The sequence below is a fragment of the Arachis hypogaea genome, chromosome 10 (assembly GCF_003086295.3).
Source record: "Arachis hypogaea cultivar Tifrunner chromosome 10, arahy.Tifrunner.gnm2.J5K5, whole genome shotgun sequence".
NCBI classification, from domain to species: domain Eukaryota; kingdom Viridiplantae; phylum Streptophyta; class Magnoliopsida; order Fabales; family Fabaceae; genus Arachis; species Arachis hypogaea.
Window position 1 is genome coordinate 116,550,005 of NC_092045.1, and position 20,560 is coordinate 116,570,564.

The window sequence follows — 20,560 nt, forward strand, 5'->3', positions numbered from 1 at the left end:
CAATACCTCTTCCTCTTCCTCTTGGAATTTCGTCTCCTCTTTCCTTTTCATCCTTCTCCTCCATCATCATTATCATCATCATCATTATTGTTATGTCTTCTTCTAATACGTATTTATATAATGGACAATTTTCGGTTCATTTGGTATTATACAATAGTTTCGTTTTGAGCTAATTTTTGGTTCATTCGAGACTCAAGTATTTCTGAATTCAAATTTATATAATGGACCATTTTCAGTTTATTTGGTATTATACAATGATTTCGTTTTGATAATATTTTCGATTCATTCGATCACCACAGAGAATCAGAATCAATAAAGATGTTAGCAAAATATTGGTGTTGTTGGTGATGACGATAACGATGATGGAGGAAAAAGAAGAAAAGGAAGGAGGAGATCAAAAAAATTCAAATAAAAAAGAAATAGGAGGAGGAGGAGAAAGAGGAGGAGGAGATGAATGTGGTGGTATGGTGGTGGTGATGATGACGATAATGAAAAAAAATGAAGAAAAAGGAGAAGGAGAATGAGAAGAATCAGCAGGAGGAGGAGGAGAAAGAAGAAGAAGACGAAAGCCCCGCAGCATAAACTAAATGACTTGGATGTAAAATTGCTTGGATGTGTAGCAGGATTCCATATAAAATATATATTATTTTTTAGATAAATCATAATGATATATCATTTAGACACAGCAGGCACGTGTCGAACGAATGCCAATGAGTATCGTTGTTCGAAATGTGTCCGACAAGACAACTCAGCAAAGTATCCGTGTTTCACAAGAAGTGATAAATAGAAGACCAATACTATGTATGTGTCTATTAAGATTGACTAAGTTTTCCTTTTTAACATTCTTAGTTAATCTTGATTAATATTGTGTTAAAATTGTTATGCAAAAGAAGAAAAAAGCGGCTAGGACTCTTCAAAATTCATAAACTTGAAGATTCTTTAAAAGGTTCCACTCAAGGAAACGATAGAAGCAGACAAAGATACAATAATTTCAACTTGTAGACAAAAATATAACAGATAAAGATAAGTATAACAAATGACAAGACAGTGAGACACCAAACAATTATAACTCTCTCTTCTTCTCCACTTCACCAGCACTTTAATCCATCTTATGTTTCTGTTTGATCTCCATGGATTCTCAAATCTTTAACTTCCTTGCTTTCATCTTCTTTCTCTTCTTCATCCTTGCTGCTCTGAGAATAAGAAAGAAAAGTGATGTAATTCCAAATATACCCCCAGGACCACAGAAGCTACCTATCATAGGAAACATACCAAATCTTGTTACATCAACTCCACATAGAAAGCTAAGAGATTTGGCCAACAAATATGGACCATTGATGCACCTTCAACTTGGACAAGTCTCTACCATTGTTGTTTCCTCAGCAGAATATGCTAAAGAGGTTATGAAGACACATGACATCATCTTTGCCTCAAGGCCTGCAGTTCTAGCAGCAAAGATAATTTCTTATGATTGCACAAACATTGGTTTTGCACCATATGGTAATTACTGGAGGCAGTTAAGGAAGATTTGCACCTTGGAGCTCTTAAGCACGAAACGAGTCAATTCGTTCCGGCCAATAAGAGAAGAGGAGTTCACCAATCTTGTTAAGAGGATTATGTCCTCAAAAGAAGGATCAGTTAACCTCACTGAAGAAGTGATTTCGTCGATATGTGGAATCATTTCGCGGGCTGCGTTCGGAGGCACAAAACGTGGAGACCAAGAGAAGTTCATATCGCTTGTGCTACAAGCAACAGATATTGCAGGGGGTTTTGATGTAGGAGATCTGTTCCCTTCTTGGGAATGGCTTCAACTTGTGAGTGGGTTGAGGCCTAAGCTTGAGAGTTTCCAAAGACAAATTGATGAGATATTGGAAAACATTGTTAGTGATCACAAAAAGGCAAAGTTGGAAGGTAAAGGCAAAACTGATGAAGATCTTGTGGATGTTCTCCTTCAGTTTGAAGATGGTACCAATCAAGATATTTGTTTAAGTAGAAATAATATCAAAGCTATACTCCTGGTAAGGATAATCTTGCTCTTGCTTACTCTTTAGTTAGAAGATTTTTACTTTTTTTAATGTAATCACTACCTTGCTTTGCCTAACCTCAAGTAATTAATCATTACTTTTTAGGATATGTTTGGTGGAGGAAGCGAGACATCGGCGCATACTATAGATTGGGCAATGTCAGAGATGATAAGGGATCCAAGAGTAATGGAGAAAGCACAAGCTGAGATCAGAGAGTTATTCAACAGAAAAGGAAAGGTTGATGAGACTCTCATCAATGAACTCAAGTATTTGAAATCAGTTGTGAAAGAGACACTAAGGTTACACCCTCCAGCTCCTCTTTTACTTCCAAGAGAATGTGGAGAAGCCTGTGAGATCAATGGATATTACATTCCCTACAAAAGTAAGGTCATAGTGAATGCTTGGGCAATTGGAAGAGATCCAAAGAATTGGAGTGAACCAGAGAAGTTTTATCCAGAGAGGTTCATTGATAGTGACATAGATTACAAAGGTAATAACTTCGAGTTTGTACCGTTTGGTGCCGGAAGAAGAACGTGCCCTGGCAGCACATTAGGCTTGCTAAATGTTGAGCTGGCGCTCGCATATTTGTTGTATCACTTTGATTGGAAGCTTCCAAGTGGAATGAAACATGAGGAATTGGACATGTCTGAGGCTTTTGGAGTTGCTGTTAGAAGAAAAAAAGACCTGCAATTGGTTCCCATTGTTTTTAGTCCTTTGCTTGAAACATAAACATAGATTAGATGCTAATATGCTATGTTGTGTATCCTTTGATCAAGATTCTGGTCATTTACTTTTGAAATAAAGCTGCATGATTGTGTGATCATTGTTATTGATTACAAAAGAGATGGAGATTTTGTAATGCTGCGAAAAATCAATGGCAATTTGTCAACAGATTCTTTCTAGCTGATATTAATTAATACAGTTATTTTTCATTGGTTATTATAAATAAAAAAATTGTCCATATATAAGTTGAATGATAATTGTTAGCTTCTTGTAGTTATAAGTAGTGATATATAGAACACGAATACTATATATGTGTTTATTAAGATTGACTAAGTTTTCTTTTTTAATAATCTAATTTAACCTTGATTAATATTGTATTAAAATTGTCATGCCAAAGAAGACGAAGAAAGAAGTCAAGACTCATAAAAGTTCATAAACTTGAAGATTCTTTATAAGATTCCACTCAAGGAAACGATAGAAGCAGACAAAGATACAGTAGTTTCAACCACCCTCCTGTTGCAAATATTCAAATAGCAAGTCTTGACAAAAACCTCTCAATAAAAAATGAAACAGGTTAATGAAATCTCAAACTCAGAAAGCCTAAGAATACTTAGTTAATCATATATATAGTACTAGTCTGGTAGAGTTAACAATACCTAGTTGGTTAATGCACCATGGATTCTCTACTCTTTGACTTTCCAACACTCTTCTGCTTTTTCCTCTTCATGCTTGCAGCACTTAAACTATGGAAGAAGAAGAATCTCAATCAAATTAACTCAACCTCAAACATAGCCCCAGGTCCATGGAAGCTACCTATCATAGGAAACATACACCATCTTGCTACATCCACGCCTCATCGAAAATTAAGAGACTTGTCCAAAATACATGGACCTTTGATGCATCTACAGCTTGGAGAGATCTTCACCATTGTTGTTTCCTGAGCAGAGTATGCCAAGGAGGTAATGAAAACACATGACATGATCTTTGCATCAAGGCCTCAGATTCTAGCTGCAAAGATTATATCATATGATTGCACAAGCATAGCCTTAGCACCTTATGGAAACTACTGGAGACAGCTAAGAAGATTTGCACATTGGAACTTTTCACTTCAAAGTGTGTCGATTCATTTCAGCTGATAAGAGAAGAAGAGTTCACTAGTCTTATCAAAAGAATCATTGCTGCAACAAATAATAATAATGGATCTCCTGTGAACCTCACTCAAGAGGTGTTTTCAACTATATACACTGTCACTTCAAGGGCCGCGTTTGGCATGAAATTCAAAGATCAAGAAAGATTCATATCGCTGGCGAAAGAATTGGCGAAGGTGGGGACTGGTTTTTCTTTAGGAGATTTGTTTCCATCAGCTAAATGGCTTCAACTTCTCTCTGGCTTGAGGCCTAAGATTGAGAAGTTGCATGGACAAACGGATCAGATACTGCAAAACATCATCAATGAACATAAAGAGGCAAAGTCATCAAAATCCAAAGAAGGACAAGGTGAAGTTGAAGGTCTTCTAGATGTTCTCTTAAGATTTGAGGATGGTAATGGATCAAACCAAGATTTCTCCTTAACTAGTAACAATATCAAGGCTATAATATTGGTAAGCATAGTCATTTTTCATGCTGCTATGTTGGATTCCATTTGGTTATCTTTATTATTAATCCATTTGGATAATAATACATCTCTTGATAATACACTTGGTAATTGACAGTAAGAGAGAAATTTGTGAAACTTACCCTGTGAACTTAAATGGTTAAATATTGTAAATAAGAGCAACCATTTTGTTATTTCCAAGAAATAATGGGTATAGTTGTTTATAAATAGTTAAATATATTCATCAGTTTATGTGCAAAATGAAGCATGAATAGTTCTTAAGGCTTTGAATTTGCAGAGAAATACAGTTAGAAATTGTCAATAGTACTAGACTGAGATACTTAACTTTTTCTTCTATTAAAATTCACTTATTCACAAGAAATTCATGACATAATAAACCGGTAACCTTATTATTAGTTGTGCTTGCATATTTGTTTCCATATTAGATTAACATCACTAATAATTACTTTTTAGAATATCTTTGGTGCTGGTGGTGGGACAACAGCAACTACAATAGATTGGGCAATGGCAGAAATGATAAAGAACCCAACAATAATGAAGAAAGCACAAGTTGAGGTGAGAGAGAACTTCAATAAGAAAGGAAGTGTTGATGAAACTTGCCTCAATAAACTCAAATATTTGAAATCAGTGGTCAAAGAGACTCTCAGATTACACCCTCCAGTTCCTCTTTTGCTCCCAAGAGAATGCAGATCCGAATGCGATATAAATGGCTATCACATACCTGAAAAGAGTAAGGTCATTGTGAATGCTTGGGCAATAGGAAGAGATCCAAACTACTGGAGTGAACCAGAAAGGTTTTATCCAGAGAGATTCTTTGATAGCTCTATTGACTATAGAGGGAACAATTTTGAGTACATTCCATTTGGTGCAGGAAGAAGAATGTGTCCCGGAAGCGCATTAGGCGTGATAAATGTTGAACTTGCCCTGGCATATTTGTTGTATCACTTTGATTGGAAGCTTCCCAGTGAAATGAGAAGTGAGGAACTGGACATGACTGAGGCACTTGGAGTTACTGTCAGAAGAAAAGATGATCTGCAACTGGTTCCCATTGCTTCTTATCCATTGCTTGAAGCATAAACCATATGCAAGTACAACTGTTGGAAGTTGATATTTGTTATCTGCTTCTGAAATAAAGCTACCTTCATTATTGCTACTTGCAGCAGAGTTTACTTTCTAGTGAATAAAATCTAGAGTGACAATAGATTCTAGCATAGATCACTTCTGAATCAGTTTGTTGCAAATGTAATCTAAATAAATTAGTTTGTGTCAAATGACTATTCAAGTTGTGAATTTGAAAAGTAGTTACTTCTGCTAAAGTAACAATACATGATTGAAGTCCTTCATGAACCTTTTTTACACAATCAGTACATCAAAATTAAACGTACTAAAACGTATTAGTATATTATTACTAATAGAGGGGCCTATTAAAAAAGATACTTTAATATATTTTTTCTGACAAGTTCTTCATATGATACAATTTAAGCAATAGATATAACGGAAATAACAAAGCAGCAAACAGACAACGAAAATTACCAAGTCTTCTTAGTTGCTGGAGAACTAAATCGGCTAAAACAAGAAGCAATAAGCAGAAACCAAAGCCTCAGTAATTTTCAACTCATCAAACAACAGCTGTTAGTTTTTTTATCTGTGTTGCTCCATGGATTCTCTGATCCTTGACTTGCTAGCTCTTGTCACCTTCATAGTCTGTATTGTTTTGGCCCTGATAATTGGAAGGACTCTCAAGAAAATTGAGTCAACTGCAAACATACCCCCAGGGCCATGGAAGCTACCTATTATAGGAAGCATACACCATCTTGTTACATCCAAACCACATCGAAGATTAAGAGATTTGGCCAATATATATGGACCATTGATGCAACTTCAACTTGGAGAGATCTCAACCATTGTTATCTCTTCACCAGAATATGCTAGAGAAGTAATGAAAACCCATGATGTTGTGTTTGCATCAAGGCCTAAAATTCTGGCTACAGAAATAATGTCTTATGGTTCAACAAATATAGTTTTTGCACCTTATGGAAATTATTGGAGACAGCTGAGGAGGATTTGCATGTTGGAGCTTTTCACCCCCAAAAGGGTCAAGTCATTCCAGCCAATAAGAGAAGAAGAGCTTACCAATCTCATAAAAAGGATTGCATCGGCGAAAGGATCAACTGTCAACCTCACTGAAGAAGTACTTTCATCAGTATACACAATCAATTCCAGGGCTGCATTTGGCATGAAATGTAAAGATCAAGAAAAATACATTTCAGTTATAAAAGAAGCAACAATGGTTGCTGCAGGTTTTGATTTAGGAGATTTGTTTCCTTCTTCCAAATGGCTTCAACTTGTCAGTGGCTTGAGGCCTAAGCTTGAGAGGCTTCAAAGACAAAGTGATCAAATACTGGAAAACATCATCAATGAGCACAGAGAGGCAAAGTTAAGAGCCAGAGAAGGTGAAAATGAATCAGATCATGATCTTGTGGATGTTCTACTAAAATTTGAGGGTTGTAATGCATCCAGCCATGATATATGCATAACTACAGATAACATTAAAGCCATCATACAGGTAAGTTTTAAAAAAAATTTGTAAAATCTAATATATCTTTGCATGAATTGTAAAATAGCTACTTTTCCCTCTTGTATAGTTTAGTGTTTGCATAATTTTTTTCAGGTGTCCCCTTGGATATGTTCGCAGAATTTAATTTTGATGCACTGTTAGTGTGAAGTAGTTTTACACGTACATCTAATTACGTAATGTCACATCAGTAAAAATAACTACATCTCACATTGACGAGTCATCCAAAAGAACGGATGTGATTGCACGAGTATGTAAAATGCTTTACACTGTCAGTGCATCAAAAATAAACTAATTGATCATTATGTACTTCTTAGGACATATTTGGAGCTGGAGGTGAGACAGCATCAACTACTATAGATTGGGCAATGGCAGAGATGATGAAGGACCCAAGAGTAATGCAGAAAGCACAGGTGGAGGTGAGAGAGATATTCGACATGAGTGGAAGTGTTGATGAGACTTACATGGATGAACTCAAGTATTTGAAAGCAGTGGTCAAAGAGACCCTCAGGTTACACCCTCCAGCTCCACTTTTGATTCCAAGAGAATGCAGAGAAGCATGTGAGATTAATGGATATCACATAGCTGTCAAAAGTAAGGTGATTGTGAATGCTTGGGCAATTGGAAGAGATCCAAAGTACTGGAGTGAAGCAGAGAGGTTTTATCCAGAGAGATTTATTGATAGTAGCATTGACTACAAAGGAAGCAATTTTGAATACATTCCATTTGGTGCTGGAAGAAGAATATGCCCAGGCATCACATTAGGCTTGATAAATGTAGAGCTGGCCCTTGCATATTTGCTGTATCACTTTGATTGGGAGCTTCCTAATGGAGTCAAATGTGAGGACTTGAACATGACTGAGCAATTTGGAGTTACTGTTAGAAGAAAAGATGACCTGCAATTGGTTCCTGTTGCTTCTTGTTATTTGCATGAACAACATAAATAACACAACCAGAAGCTATAGCTTTTGAAATGAAGAGATTTTGCTGTGAATGTTGCTTATATAGATTTGTATGTGCATGAATAATACAAACTGATTAATGAAATGTGTGTGAGATGTTTACTTCAATATTCTCAAATCTTGTGCTAGATGAGTTGATTTTTAATTCAACCATGGTTAATTAGCCATAAAATTTAGGTGTAATTTTATGAGAGATTCTGAGAAGGGTTTTTTTTGCTTCATTTGAAACCAGCCCTGTATGTGATTATGTGAGTGGTAATTGTTAACGTTACAAGTGTCAGGAGTAAAATCTATTCTTAATATATAAAAGTAGATACATAAGCATGCACCATATTACTTTTGAGACATTTCTTTTCTCCTACTAATGCCATGTCAGCAATATTGCTTACTTGGCACAATTTTAGAATCAACCACTCAATTCTTGCCAAATCAACTATTATTTCCAAATCAGCAAAAAAATAAAATATATAAAAAAAAACTAAAAAATAGAATCCAATAAATTTGTAACCTCCAAATATATTGAATTCATATTCCTATATTTATTATATCTTACCGTTATAGACAATACAATAAATTTATAACCGCAACAATTAATTTATAAATTAAAAGTTTAAAAAATAAAAATTATATTTTATTACTATAATTATATTTATTATAATCATTTTAATTTTTGCCAATGAATTATACCTCAAATGGCATAGTCTCCCATATTGGTCGCGAGTTCGAGTCTCTGTATCTTTGGTAAAAAAAGTAATCATTTTAATTTTTAGAAGTAACACTAGGTACAAAGAACTATTATTGTAGTTTTTACTTATTATTAAAAACAAATTCTATTTTATTTTACCAATATAAATTTTGAAAAGAATATTTGAAAACTAAAAAACAACAAATTTATTAAAAGAGTATCAAAACGAAACCAAAAAATATATGATATTAGACATACATTTTCATATTAGATACAAATAAAAAACTAAAAAATAGAATCCAATAAATTTGTAACCTCCAAATATATCGAATTCGTATTCCTATATTTATTATATCTTACCCTTATAAACAATACAATAAATTTATAACCGCAACAATTAATTTATTAATTTTTATAAATAACTCACTAAAGGTAATAAACGTCAATATTACAAATGTCATAATAATATTATTAATCATAATAAATTTTACGTTATAAGTATTTAAGTTTCATACCATTTAAACTACATATATAAGTCTCTTATCACTATTCCTTCACATAACATCAAATTTAGCACAAAAAATTTATTTCCGAACTGTAATGAGAATCTAATGATCAGGTATGACAAAAAAATCACAACATGCATCATACATTCATACTTACTTAAATACCATATACCTAATAATAACATAAATTGAATATTGGAATAGGAAAAGATCTTCACAATTTTAGCAACTATAAACGAAATTGATGACAAATTAGGACGGAACTATATTAAATGTAAAAAGGGTTAGAAGAAAGCATATAAAAAAAAAAGAAACAATTACATTTGTGGCACATGTAATCAAACACTACAATATCCAACAATAAGGTAACTCTATATACTTTTCATAATCTCATCTATCAAATTATTAGTTGCTAGCCCAATACTTATTTTAGGTTCAGAATTCAATTAAAAGTTTTAGATCAAAGTGTTACAACAACTTTTGTACTATTTGATGGCAACGCAAAAAACTTATTGGGCACAACTTCTTCAAATCTAATGACATTTCAGAAAAATAATGACATTAAAGCACCATCTCATCAAGAGATTAAAGAGAAAGAAAACCATACAAATTCAAGACACATCTTATAAAGAAGAACATACATACAAAGATGGAACCAAATAACACAATAGAAAGTGCATCAAACTTAACAATTCATAAAGAACATGTCTTCACAAGAACCTACGACAAAAAGAAGAAAGCACCAACTCTAACAACCAACAAACAAAAAAAGGAGGTAAGTCCATTAACTAAAACAAATACAAAAATCAAACCACCAAATAAAAATGTCACTTTGTACAACTCCAACATCCAAATCTTTTGTACTACAAATTATTTAAAATAAAACACCTTTTAAATTTAGCTTCAATTTACACATATTTAATTTATTTCTACAAAACATGACAATTTTTAATATTATTATATACTATCATTAATTTACCGTCCCGCGTATTGCGCGGGTCTCATTCTAGTATGAAATTAGTTTCACATCGAAAAAAATAAAGAAAAATGGGAAGTTTATAAAATTAGAAACCCAATAATTTATTGTCTTAAAATTTTGAATTAGATGTGATATCTCAATGAATACAGTTTGTGTTTGAGGGGGAGATTTTAGAAGAAAAATTTTTGACTATCATATTAATATAACATTTATATTTGAGATTAATTTTTTTTATGGGTATAGTTAAGCAATTTGGTATATATTTCTATATATTCTATTTATCAAATCAATTGTGTCAAATGATTTTCTCCATTTTTTTGAAAAAAAAATAACTAAAACTTTTATTCTCATTTTAATATTATTAACTTCTAGATGCTTTACCTTGATTTCCAGTTCTAGATGCTTTAGCTTTAACAACAGAAGGCATTGTAAGGAAAGGGATAAAACTATTCTGTTCAACTCAGAGAAAATTAAATCTCTCTTCTCAAGTTTAACTTAGTCCCTAGTTTTGGGCTGGGGAAAAAATCACATAATTGGAAGTCACCAAAAACCATGGCGTAGAATGTTAATTTCTCGTTGCTTGGGAAGGAATCAACCATAATGTTACGCAATTTGTCAAAAAGAAAAACACATTTTAGTTATTTACTATTATCTTTTGAGTTCTAGCAGTCAACATTCCTGAAGAATATAATTGACTTTGATTATTAAAAAATAATTTCAATAATTCATTAAAAATATACGACTCTAGGTATGAACATAATTTGAAGGAGGTAAATAACAACTCTAGCTAGATTTTTAAAAGTAAAAATCAATTCAATTTTCTTTTTCTTATTTGATCCAATATAATCTGATATATAAGTTTTTGTAGTTTAGAACTTTAGATTGAATTATTTTAGTCGATTTAAAAAAAACTAAATCAAACATATTTTACATTTACAAAATGTTAATTAATTCAAAATAATATAGGAATAAAATAAAATAATAGAGAGTACAGGATGAAGAGAAAAAATATAATAAAAAATCATAAACATTGATTATTTGACTATTGGTTCCCACCCTTTTTTTATTTTATATTTCAAAATTTAAATTTCTTTAACGTAGTTATATTAATGATAGTTATATTAACTATGTTTAATTAATTTGGGTTGGTCGAATCGTGAGCTTACTTGTCTACTTCAGTTCCAATCTACGACGGATCAGTACTTGACAAATACCGTAAATAACAAAAAAAATTAACTATATTAACATGTCTGACAAATTAATTTTAACTTTTTATAGAATAATTAGTTTTGTTTTACATTATATCAAAATAATTTTTATGAAGCCACCAAAAAAAAATAATTTTTATGTTCCAAATCATGCAAACAATATCTTAAACTTGCAATTTGCATTATTTATTTCCTCTTCCATCCTAATCTTTTCGTTTTGGAAAGACCTTTTTGTGCTAATCATCATGATATACATGGCAAAAAGCAGTTGGCAAGTTCATGAAAATCATATTTTAATATACCACTTGAGTCAATTTAAATTATATTTTATATTATTATTCTAAATCAACACTATCTAGCATAAGTCTAAGTTTCATTCAACAAAAACTTGTCCAAATCCCTTTCATCAGCTTAATGGTGGCATGGCACCAAAGTCCAAAATCATATTCACCAACATACCGCACCAATTATTCCCAAAGCAAAAAATATTCTTCATTCTAGAGGGGGAAAAAAATTCTTTTATTGGAAAATAATTATAAATACAAATTCTTTGCACCCTTCTTTTGTTCAACCCTGGAATATGACAAAAAGCTGACAACGGTAGGTTGAATAAATTACAAAATTTAAACCATGAGACCATAGATTGTAGCTTATTTTGTTTTTTAATTATGTAATTGGGGTTTTGATCTTTAACAATAAAAATAGAATATATTTCATAATTAGTTGTTTATCTTTTTGAAAAACTTTTAGGCAAATGTTAACGTATTTAAAAAAAAAAGTGTACTATTTTTTGAAAATATAATTTGATATTTAAGGTAAAAAAGAGAGACAAACATTTTTAAATTTAAATTATTAATACAAAATATAATAAATTAAGAGTTAAGATTCATTAATAAAGAGTATAATATTGAATAAGAAACATTTAAAGATGAGTTGATTTTCAAAAATATTATTTCTACTCAAAAATAGTTATTATAATTTTGTGTATAAATACATATATTATTTATTTTATTTTTAATACATATTTTATATTTTAATATATATTTTATATTTGTTAGAATATAATTAGGATCAATTAGTATTATTTAATATATTTGAATATTTATTGTAGGAGATTACGTTTTTATTATTACAATTCTCTTAACACCTATAAATATCATTTTATATTGTATCATTTTAGACAACAATAATACACAATTCTCTTGTTTCTATCATGGTATCCTCCTCGATTGTTTTTCTTGCGTTGCACAGTAGTTTTTTACACTTTTTTTATATGCCATTTTCCCTTACCTTTTGTCATTCATTTGATACTTTTTACCTCACTAACTAGCCTGTTCTTTCTGTCTTTATTTTTTTCGAGTTGAATGATCAAACACCATTGTCATCCGCTGCTTACCTGTTCTCATGAAGAAATCATATAGTTTACACTCTCTTTCGGCAGTTCTGTGTGCGTTCTCTTTTGACAGTTCTATCTGCGTTCTCTCATGGCAGTTCCGTTTGTGTTCTCTTGTGGCAGTTCCGTCTGCGCTTCCTTCAGACAAGCGGCGCTTCCTTCAGACAAGCGGCAGTTCCGTCTACGCTTCCTTCCGCCTGTTCTGTCTGCACACTCGCTTTATTAGTTTATGCGGTTTTTTTCCATTTATTTCATTGTTTAAATAAGTTTCAAAATCAAATTGTCACTTGAGTTTGAAGGAAGATGTTAGAATATAATTAAGGATCAATTAGTATTATTTAGTATATTTGAATATTTATTATAGGAGATTAGGTCTTTATTATTACGATTCTTTTAACCCATATAAATACCTTTTTATATTGTATAATTTTAGACAATTTAAATACATAAATTCTTTCTCCCGTTTAGTCTATTGTTTTTAACAATATTATTGGCTGATTTTGACATATATTTAGTATGATTAGTTAATTTTAATATCTTTTAAATTACTACTGTAAATAACTAATTTGGATTTATGGAGTGGTTAACTTATTCGTTCGCTTAAACAAGTGTTTTTTTAAATGAACTCAAATTCGCGATAAATTAGTCCTTACTCTGCTGGATTGGGAATACGGTAGACAACTAAAAAAAATTACTACAATAATATATAATAAATAGTTTATGTTGGAAAAGAAAAAAAAAAAGAGAAACCAAAGGCGTGAATGGGTTCTTGCTAATAAAAGGAGAGAAGAGAATATTCGGATAATGGATAAAGGACCCGAATCCGGTGGGCTTGTTAGGTTGTTGAAATGGGTCACTGGTTTTGAATTTGAAGAGAAAGTTGGGTAAACCATAAAACCAAGGTCGTAGTAGTAGGTGTCTTCTGTTTTCTCTTCTTCTCTTCTCTTATAAAAACAAGGGTACCCAACACTCTCCTCAGTTACACTATCACACATCACACACACTCTTCTACCAACAACAACAACAACATCATCATCATTTGTTTTTGTTCATTTTCTATATTCTCTCGCTGCAAAGCAAAGCAAAGCAAGGAATATTGTGAAATCCATGGATTCTGACTATGGTATTCCCAGAGAGCTCTCAGATCTTCAAAAGATTCGATCTTTATATGAGCCAGAGATTCCTCCTTGCCTACAGGTACGCACTCTTTTTATTCTCTCATCAGATCTCATTTTAACAATTCTTAATTTACTCTCTCTGGAATAAAGTTTATTTATTTGTTTATTTCTGATTTGCATGGAAATGGGGGTTGATTTGACCCTTTTGGTTTCAATTTTAAATTCTTTCAGGGAACCACTGTGAGGGTTGAGTTTGGTGATGCAACCACCACTGCTGACCCAGCTGATGACCCAACCATAAGGAGGGCTTTTCCAAACACTTATGGACAGCCTTTGGCTCACTTCCTTAGAGCCACTGCTAAGGTCCCTGATGCTCAGATCATCACTGAGCATCCACCTATCAGGTCAGTTTTCCAATCATTTCATCAATCCTGTTCTTAAATGATTTGGTTCTTATGATTCTGAATCTTTGTTGGTGTTGGTTGCTGCAGGGTGGGGATTGTTTTCTGTGGGAGACAGTCTCCTGGTGGACACAATGTTATTTGGGGTCTTTACAGTGCACTCAAGATTCACAACCCTGAAAATGTCTTGCTTGGATTCCTTGGTAATTTTCATCATGGATCTCTTTTAAGCTTCTGTTTATTTACTAAAAATATATGAACTTTGTGTATTGATGTTACTTTTAGTGTCCTTGTTTTTTATAATTTTATGTACTTATCTTAGCCTAATATAAAAGTTATCACTTTTGTACAATTGAGTAAAATTAGGTATGCATACACTTTATGTGTTTGTTACTTTTATGCAGTGTAATTCTTAAAGAGTACTTATCTTTACCTTAAAGTAAAATAGAGTATCTGTTGGGAAAATGAGTAACTAGATTGGAGTGCACTTGTTTCATTATGCAGGTGGTTCGGAAGGTCTATTTGCGCAGAAATATCTTGAGATAAATGACGAAATTCTCTCAACATACAAAAATCAAGGTTGGTTGTGACAAGTAAAATTTGCTGCTATTACTGGTTCAATTGTTTGTCTGAAAATTTTTCACTTATTATCATTCTATGGCTGTTAATTTTCTAGGTGGTTATGATTTGCTTGGACGAACAAAAGATCAGATTAGGACAACCGAACAAGTTAATGCTGCACTTGTTGCATGCAATAGTTTGAAGCTTGATAGCCTTGTTATCATTGGGGGTATACCTTTGTTGGAACTTTATATGTTGCTTAACTTTGAGCTCCAAAAGAGGTTTCTAACCATTGAGATGTATAATATTTTAGGTGTGACATCAAACACGGATGCTGCGCAGCTTGCAGAAACTTTTGCAGTAGCAAAATGCCCCACAAAGGTATATTACTGGTTTCTCTGGACTTTTGTAATTATGTTGACCTATGTGCGAAACAATGGGATAATATATTTTGTTGTTCCAATTGATTGGTTTGAAACTCATCAGTTTTTTATTATATCATAAAAGACTAAGGTATTTGGGATTGTGCAGGTGGTTGGTGTTCCTGTAACTTTGAATGGAGATCTTAAGAACCAGTTTGTTGAAACCAATGTTGGTTTTGATACAATTTGCAAGGTACTTGTCCTTCGATCTTCAGTTTGCATGATTCTCAAGTTTCAACGTATGATGAAGCACAATTAATATGGTTCTTATAGGAGATATGTTGCTATTCAGAAGCTTGTAGTGTTGATTATATCACTTATTATAAAATGCAACAGTGGACAACTTGTTTTCAACATGATAGGCAAATGACTTTTGTGCCATGTCAGCTTGGAAGATTGTACTATGAAATAATGATCAATTGATTTTTATATGTTGTTTCTGTATAATTAGGTGAATTCTCAACTCATCAGCAATGTCTGCACTGACGCCCTCTCTGCAGAGAAGGTAAAGAGGCACATTCATATGTTTATATTTTGTTTGCTTGTGTAAGCTCTTTATTCTAGTTAGTTTTCTTCTCACTACCTTTCTGACGAAATCTTCTTTTCCAGTATTATTATTTCATCCGTCTTATGGGACGTAAGGCATCACATGTTGCATTGGAGTGCACCCTCCAGTCCCATCCAAACATGGTTAGTCTTTTCTTTTCTTGCATCCTTCATGGCTGATCATGCTAATTGCTATAGTTCCTTGCTGACAAACTATACTTTAATAATGTATCTGTGCAGGTTATTCTTGGTGAGGAGGTTGCCGCATCAAAGCTTACCCTTTTTGATATTGCAACACAGATTTGTAATGCAGTTCAGGCTAGGGCAGAGCAAGGTGTGGATTATTTGCAGTTCCTTGACTCGGTCTTTATTTATTTCCTTTCATTTCTGAGATCCATATTCCTTTGTCTTTGGTCAGACAAATATCACGGAGTAATCCTCCTGCCGGAAGGACTAATTGAGAGCATTCCTGAAGTGTATGCACTCTTAAAGGTAACTCCCCCTCCTCAGCAGTCTGGCCCACCTGGGCATGAAACATTTCGAATAATTTATATGCATTTGTATACTGTTGATGAAAATGACGGTACCATTTGAGTGTGTATGGAACACAATTATAAAGGAATTGAATTGATTTTACTAATCAATAAAATTTCAGTGTTTGTAGTTTGTAATTTAAAATCCTATCACTTTTGATGGATTTAGATGGAAAATGATTTACTTTATTCTTGATATATTCTATATCTGCAGTTGTTATATACTTATATTGGTGGATTCAGAAGGATAAAGAGAAAAATGTAAACTAGTAAAATCATTAAATCAAATCAAATAGATTTTAGTTTTGATGCTTTCCAAAGATAGTAAGTGATTTTTAAATCAATATATATATATATCATTCAAAACACAATTTTATTTATAAACCATTTCAACTCAATTCAATATATATTCAAATCATTACAGTTTTTCCCCATTCCAAACACCCTTTATGTCATTGATGTTAACTTAGCTGTTATCATTACAGTTTTTCTGTCTTCCATGATAGAGTTTAATGTTACCTCTATCATCTTTTTGTTCCTCAGGAAATTCATGGTTTACTCAGACAAGGTGTCCCCACTGACAAGATATCTTCTCAGCTTTCACCATGGGCATCTGCTTTGTTTGAATTTCTTCCACCCTTTATTAGGAAGCAGGTTGGTTCATTTGTCATGTTAAAAACTGACCTTGTGTAAATTTGGCTCTAATGTGTAATGGTAATGATAAATCTAACAATGATATTAATGTTGCAGCTACTCCTCTACCCTGAATCAGATGACTCTGCACAGTTATCTCAGGTAATAATCAACAGATGATTTGTTGTTTAGATAAATTGTTAGAATTTTAGTCCCTTCATGTCTTCTTTTTAATATCTTGCAGATTGAGACCGAGAAATTACTAGCATACCTTGTGGAGGCCGAGATAAACAAGCGTCAGGTATGGTTATTGTTTCGGTTGCATTGTCTTCTATTCCTTATATTTTGAAGTGTTATGTATTTGATTGTCTGTTCCTTTGTGGTGTTCCCCACTGCAATGAGTCAGATTCCTTGTAAACAATATGGTGGATGCTTTTCCAAAATATTAGTGTTGATTTGAAATTATCAAGGATGAGTTGGTTTTGCACGGCTTGACCTTGAATTGCACTTTCTCCTATCTAGTTGGTTCCAATTTGATCCTTGATGCCAAAAGTAACCTGGTCTTGGACTCTTGGGCCTTAATTGCTTCCTAGTGACATGAAGTGTAAATTATCCTTTTCTGCCTGGATGTTATCGACAGAAAGAAGGCACTTACAAGGGGAAGAAATTCAACGCAATTTGCCATTTCTTTGGTTACCAAGCTCGTGGATCTCTGCCATCGAAATTTGACTGTGACTATGCATATGTAAGTTGATTTGGTTTCTTTAGGACCCTTTCTGATCAGCATCATCTATTCATGTTTCCCTATTTTATTAACAACTTTTCGATATTATTCTAGGTTCTCGGACACATCTGCTACCACATACTGGCTGCCGGTTTAAATGGATACATGGCAACTGTAACTAACCTTAAGAATCCTGTGAACAAGTGGAAGTGTGGTGCTGCACCAATCACAGTATGTATTCCTTTGTTCTTTTCCTGACAACAAACACTTTGATTTTGATACCATCGGTCATGGTGAATATTCACTTGTTTCGTTTGTTTGCGATGCACTTTAGGCTATGATGACAGTGAAGCGCTGGTCTCCAAATCCTGGAGCCACATCAATTGGAAAACCTGCCATTCATCCAGCTACTGTGGATTTGAGAGGCAAAGCATATGAGTAAGACTTTTGATTGCATCCCGGCATAAATGTTTGATTGATTGAACAATTTTCTTTGTTAATTCTATTGATTAGTTAGTTTATTTATTTGATTTCATAAGATTTAATTTACTTTCGGAATTTGGATCCAATAAAGTTTGACCTAATTTAAGTCTCAATAGTTTAAAAATTATATTTGCAATTAGGTTGACTATTTAGATGGAGTTTTGATTCATGATTGTAACTTCCCTTTCACTATGTGATCTAAGTTCTTGATAGTTAAGATGGGCCTAATCTGATGCACAATGATTTCTTGGTTGCAGCCTGTTGAGACAAAATGCCACAAGCTTCCTCATGGATGATATCTACAGAAATCCGGGTCCGCCTCAGTTCGAAGGCCCCGGTGCGGATGCCAAGCCCATAAGTCTTTCTGTTGAAGATCAGGACTATATGGGTCGCATCAAGAAACTTCAGGAGTACCTAGAACAAGTCAGTGCAAGAACCTTTTAAGACATAATTATCTTATTCAGTGTTTCATAATGAAATCTTCAAGCTTGTGCTTCATCTGATTTGTTTTCTTCTTCTTGTTTCAGGTTCGAACAATTGTAAAGCCGGGATGTCCGCAAGAGGTACTGAAAGCAGCGCTGAGCGTCATGGGATCCGTCACGGAAGTTCTGGCCGCGATGTCTGCATCTTCGAGCAACAACCTGTCATCTCTGTGACAACATGTACTCAATTTTCTGATGTAGCCATTTTTGCCTTTTTTTTTTACACTTTTTTTTTTCATTTTAAGTAGCTAGTTGATGGTTGGAAATAAAAGTGTAAAATCTGACATGTTGCATTGTCAACATGAAAGATTGCTGCGAGTGTATTCAAAAGTTTTGGCTCTATAACGGTACTACTACATAACCTGGGTTGATTCTTTTGAGTGAGTGAGGCTTCTACGTGACATAACACATTCTTGGACAATGTAGCTTGGTTTTTTGTTTCAAGTGAGCTCGTTTTTTTTTTTTACAAACTTTTTATGAAAAAACAGTAATTCACTTGTTTTGTTTAGTTTAACTTGGGCAGAAATGAGAAATCATTAGAGATTAAAATTTAGTATCGTGTTTGATTACAGTTGATGAAACTTAAGAAATTTTAAAGAGATAAAATTGGATATTGGAAGATAAGAAACGTGAACATGTTATGAACGCGGTTTAATTAACCATGTGTGTTGTTCCCTAATCCCTTCATCTCTCTTTCAAATGACAAAAATATATGGGATATCAAAATTCAAGCACTAAACTAAATTAATTCTTATGTATATATTGTTTAATTTATTTTTAATATATATTTTATATTGATAATTAATTTAGTAATTAAATTTTTGTATTGATAAATATCGTTGTTTAAATAGTGAAGAAAGTAGAACACAAATTTGGGTCCTTTTAACCATAGGCTACTAATTTGGTAAAATATGTATTTATTTATTATTTGTTTTTTGTTGGCATTTTTGTTCCTACTATTTTGAAAACAGTAACCAAATGTAATCTTACATTTATTAGTTATGAATGGAATTTGGATAAGGATTAATATAAAGTGAAAATTCTTGTGTATTTAACTTGATGTGAAATTAATAATTAAAAATAATTAAATGATAATTTAGTTAAAATTATAAAAATTATGAGTATATATTTATTTTGGTCCTCAAAAAATTTTAGATCATATACTTTAGTCTTCAACTTAAATTAATTACTTAATTGGTCTTTAATAATTAATTCCGTCAGTCACTTAAGTCTTTTGCAATTCTAACAGAAGACAAAATTGTCCTTGATAACTCTAACAGAGGACAAAATAGTCCTTGGCAACCTCTGTACAAAAATAACACTGTTCTCTCTTAATTTTCATCATATCTGGCATAATTCTAACAATCTAACATTGCAACTTCAAGTTACATGTGCATACTCTACAACTTTAAGTTCACAAGAAGAAAAATCCTCAATTTGTTTTCAACTAATTCATACTCAGGAAACTAATGACTATATCTCTTAAGTACTTATCGTTTTCGATGGATCCCATGAATCTAGACAGTAAGTTCGATTTGTTAAGACCCTTCGTTGTCGTCGACATCTCCCTCCTCCTCTACCCTATTATTTCTATGGCCACATTATCCACCACTCCGATCGCTTCTTTCATCTTCTTCTCCGAATTAATATTCAGTAATTGCTTCGGTTTCCATGAACGATGACGGTGACATTGCTTGCTATACTGATAGTTTGGATGCAAGGTTGAAGCTGTCTACCAGCTTGGACCTAGGAAGAGAAGGAATAAAGCACTTAGAGTCTATTCTAAATGAGAATTTACATATGATGTTTAAGGAGAATCTTCTCGTGATGTTCTAGTGTCCAACAATCTATATTGTTTGGTAGATAGTGAAAAAAGACGTGCCATTAGGGTAGTTGTAAAATTCGATCTTGAAAATGTGGTGGACGTTGTCGAAATTGGAAGTGATGCTGTTATCAAGGATGTGGAGGTGTATGTTTTTGGTAGGAGA

The 20,560-nt window shown here is 32.9% G+C and overlaps 3 protein-coding genes and 1 pseudogene across 3 annotated transcripts; all 4 read left to right on the forward strand.

Moving 5' to 3' along the window:
- The first annotated feature begins 967 nt into the window (after nt 1-967).
- LOC112717113 (cytochrome P450 71D9) lies at nt 968-2,847 on the forward strand. Its single transcript, XM_025769214.2, has 2 exons — nt 968-2,018; nt 2,130-2,847. Exons 1-2 carry the CDS (start codon nt 1,131-1,133, stop codon nt 2,751-2,753), a joined length of 1,512 nt encoding a protein of 503 aa, XP_025624999.1. The 5' UTR covers nt 968-1,130; the 3' UTR covers nt 2,754-2,847.
- Nucleotides 2,848-3,263: 416 nt separating this feature from the next.
- On the forward strand, nt 3,264-5,621 carry LOC112717112 (cytochrome P450 71D9-like; annotated as a pseudogene).
- A 241-nt stretch (nt 5,622-5,862) lies between these two features.
- On the forward strand, nt 5,863-8,015 carry LOC112718390 (cytochrome P450 71D9-like). The gene is made up of 2 exons (XM_025770160.3): nt 5,863-6,927; nt 7,254-8,015. The coding sequence occupies exons 1-2, from the start codon at nt 6,019-6,021 to the stop codon at nt 7,881-7,883; spliced, it is 1,539 nt and encodes a 512-aa protein (XP_025625945.1). The 5' UTR covers nt 5,863-6,018; the 3' UTR covers nt 7,884-8,015.
- A 5,457-nt stretch (nt 8,016-13,472) lies between these two features.
- LOC112717116 (pyrophosphate--fructose 6-phosphate 1-phosphotransferase subunit alpha) lies at nt 13,473-19,016 on the forward strand. The gene is made up of 19 exons (XM_025769219.3): nt 13,473-13,866; nt 14,019-14,191; nt 14,279-14,391; nt 14,693-14,767; nt 14,865-14,978; nt 15,063-15,130; nt 15,281-15,364; nt 15,623-15,676; nt 15,781-15,861; nt 15,958-16,051; nt 16,136-16,209; nt 16,794-16,904; nt 17,001-17,045; nt 17,128-17,184; nt 17,524-17,628; nt 17,722-17,838; nt 17,942-18,045; nt 18,348-18,513; nt 18,618-19,016. Exons 1-19 carry the CDS (start codon nt 13,777-13,779, stop codon nt 18,744-18,746), a joined length of 1,854 nt encoding a protein of 617 aa, XP_025625004.1. The 5' UTR covers nt 13,473-13,776; the 3' UTR covers nt 18,747-19,016.
- Nucleotides 19,017-20,560: the final 1,544 nt, after the last annotated feature.

Excerpts from the sequence above, each read along its gene's own strand:
- LOC112717116 (XM_025769219.3), top strand. The coding sequence starts at position 13,777 with ATGGATTCTGACTATGGTATTCCCAGAGAGCTCTCAGATCTTCAAAAG. Across the intron at positions 13,867-14,018 it reads AGATTCCTCCTTGCCTACAG|GGAACCACTGTGAGGGTTGA; the intron begins GTACGCACTCTT and ends AAATTCTTTCAG. Across the intron at positions 17,839-17,941 it reads GTGGTGCTGCACCAATCACA|GCTATGATGACAGTGAAGCG; the intron begins GTATGTATTCCT and ends GATGCACTTTAG.
- LOC112717113 (XM_025769214.2), top strand. The coding sequence starts at position 1,131 with ATGGATTCTCAAATCTTTAACTTCCTTGCTTTCATCTTCTTTCTCTTC. Across the intron at positions 2,019-2,129 it reads ATATCAAAGCTATACTCCTG|GATATGTTTGGTGGAGGAAG; the intron begins GTAAGGATAATC and ends ATTACTTTTTAG.
- LOC112718390 (XM_025770160.3), top strand. The coding sequence starts at position 6,019 with ATGGATTCTCTGATCCTTGACTTGCTAGCTCTTGTCACCTTCATAGTC. Across the intron at positions 6,928-7,253 it reads ACATTAAAGCCATCATACAG|GACATATTTGGAGCTGGAGG; the intron begins GTAAGTTTTAAA and ends TGTACTTCTTAG.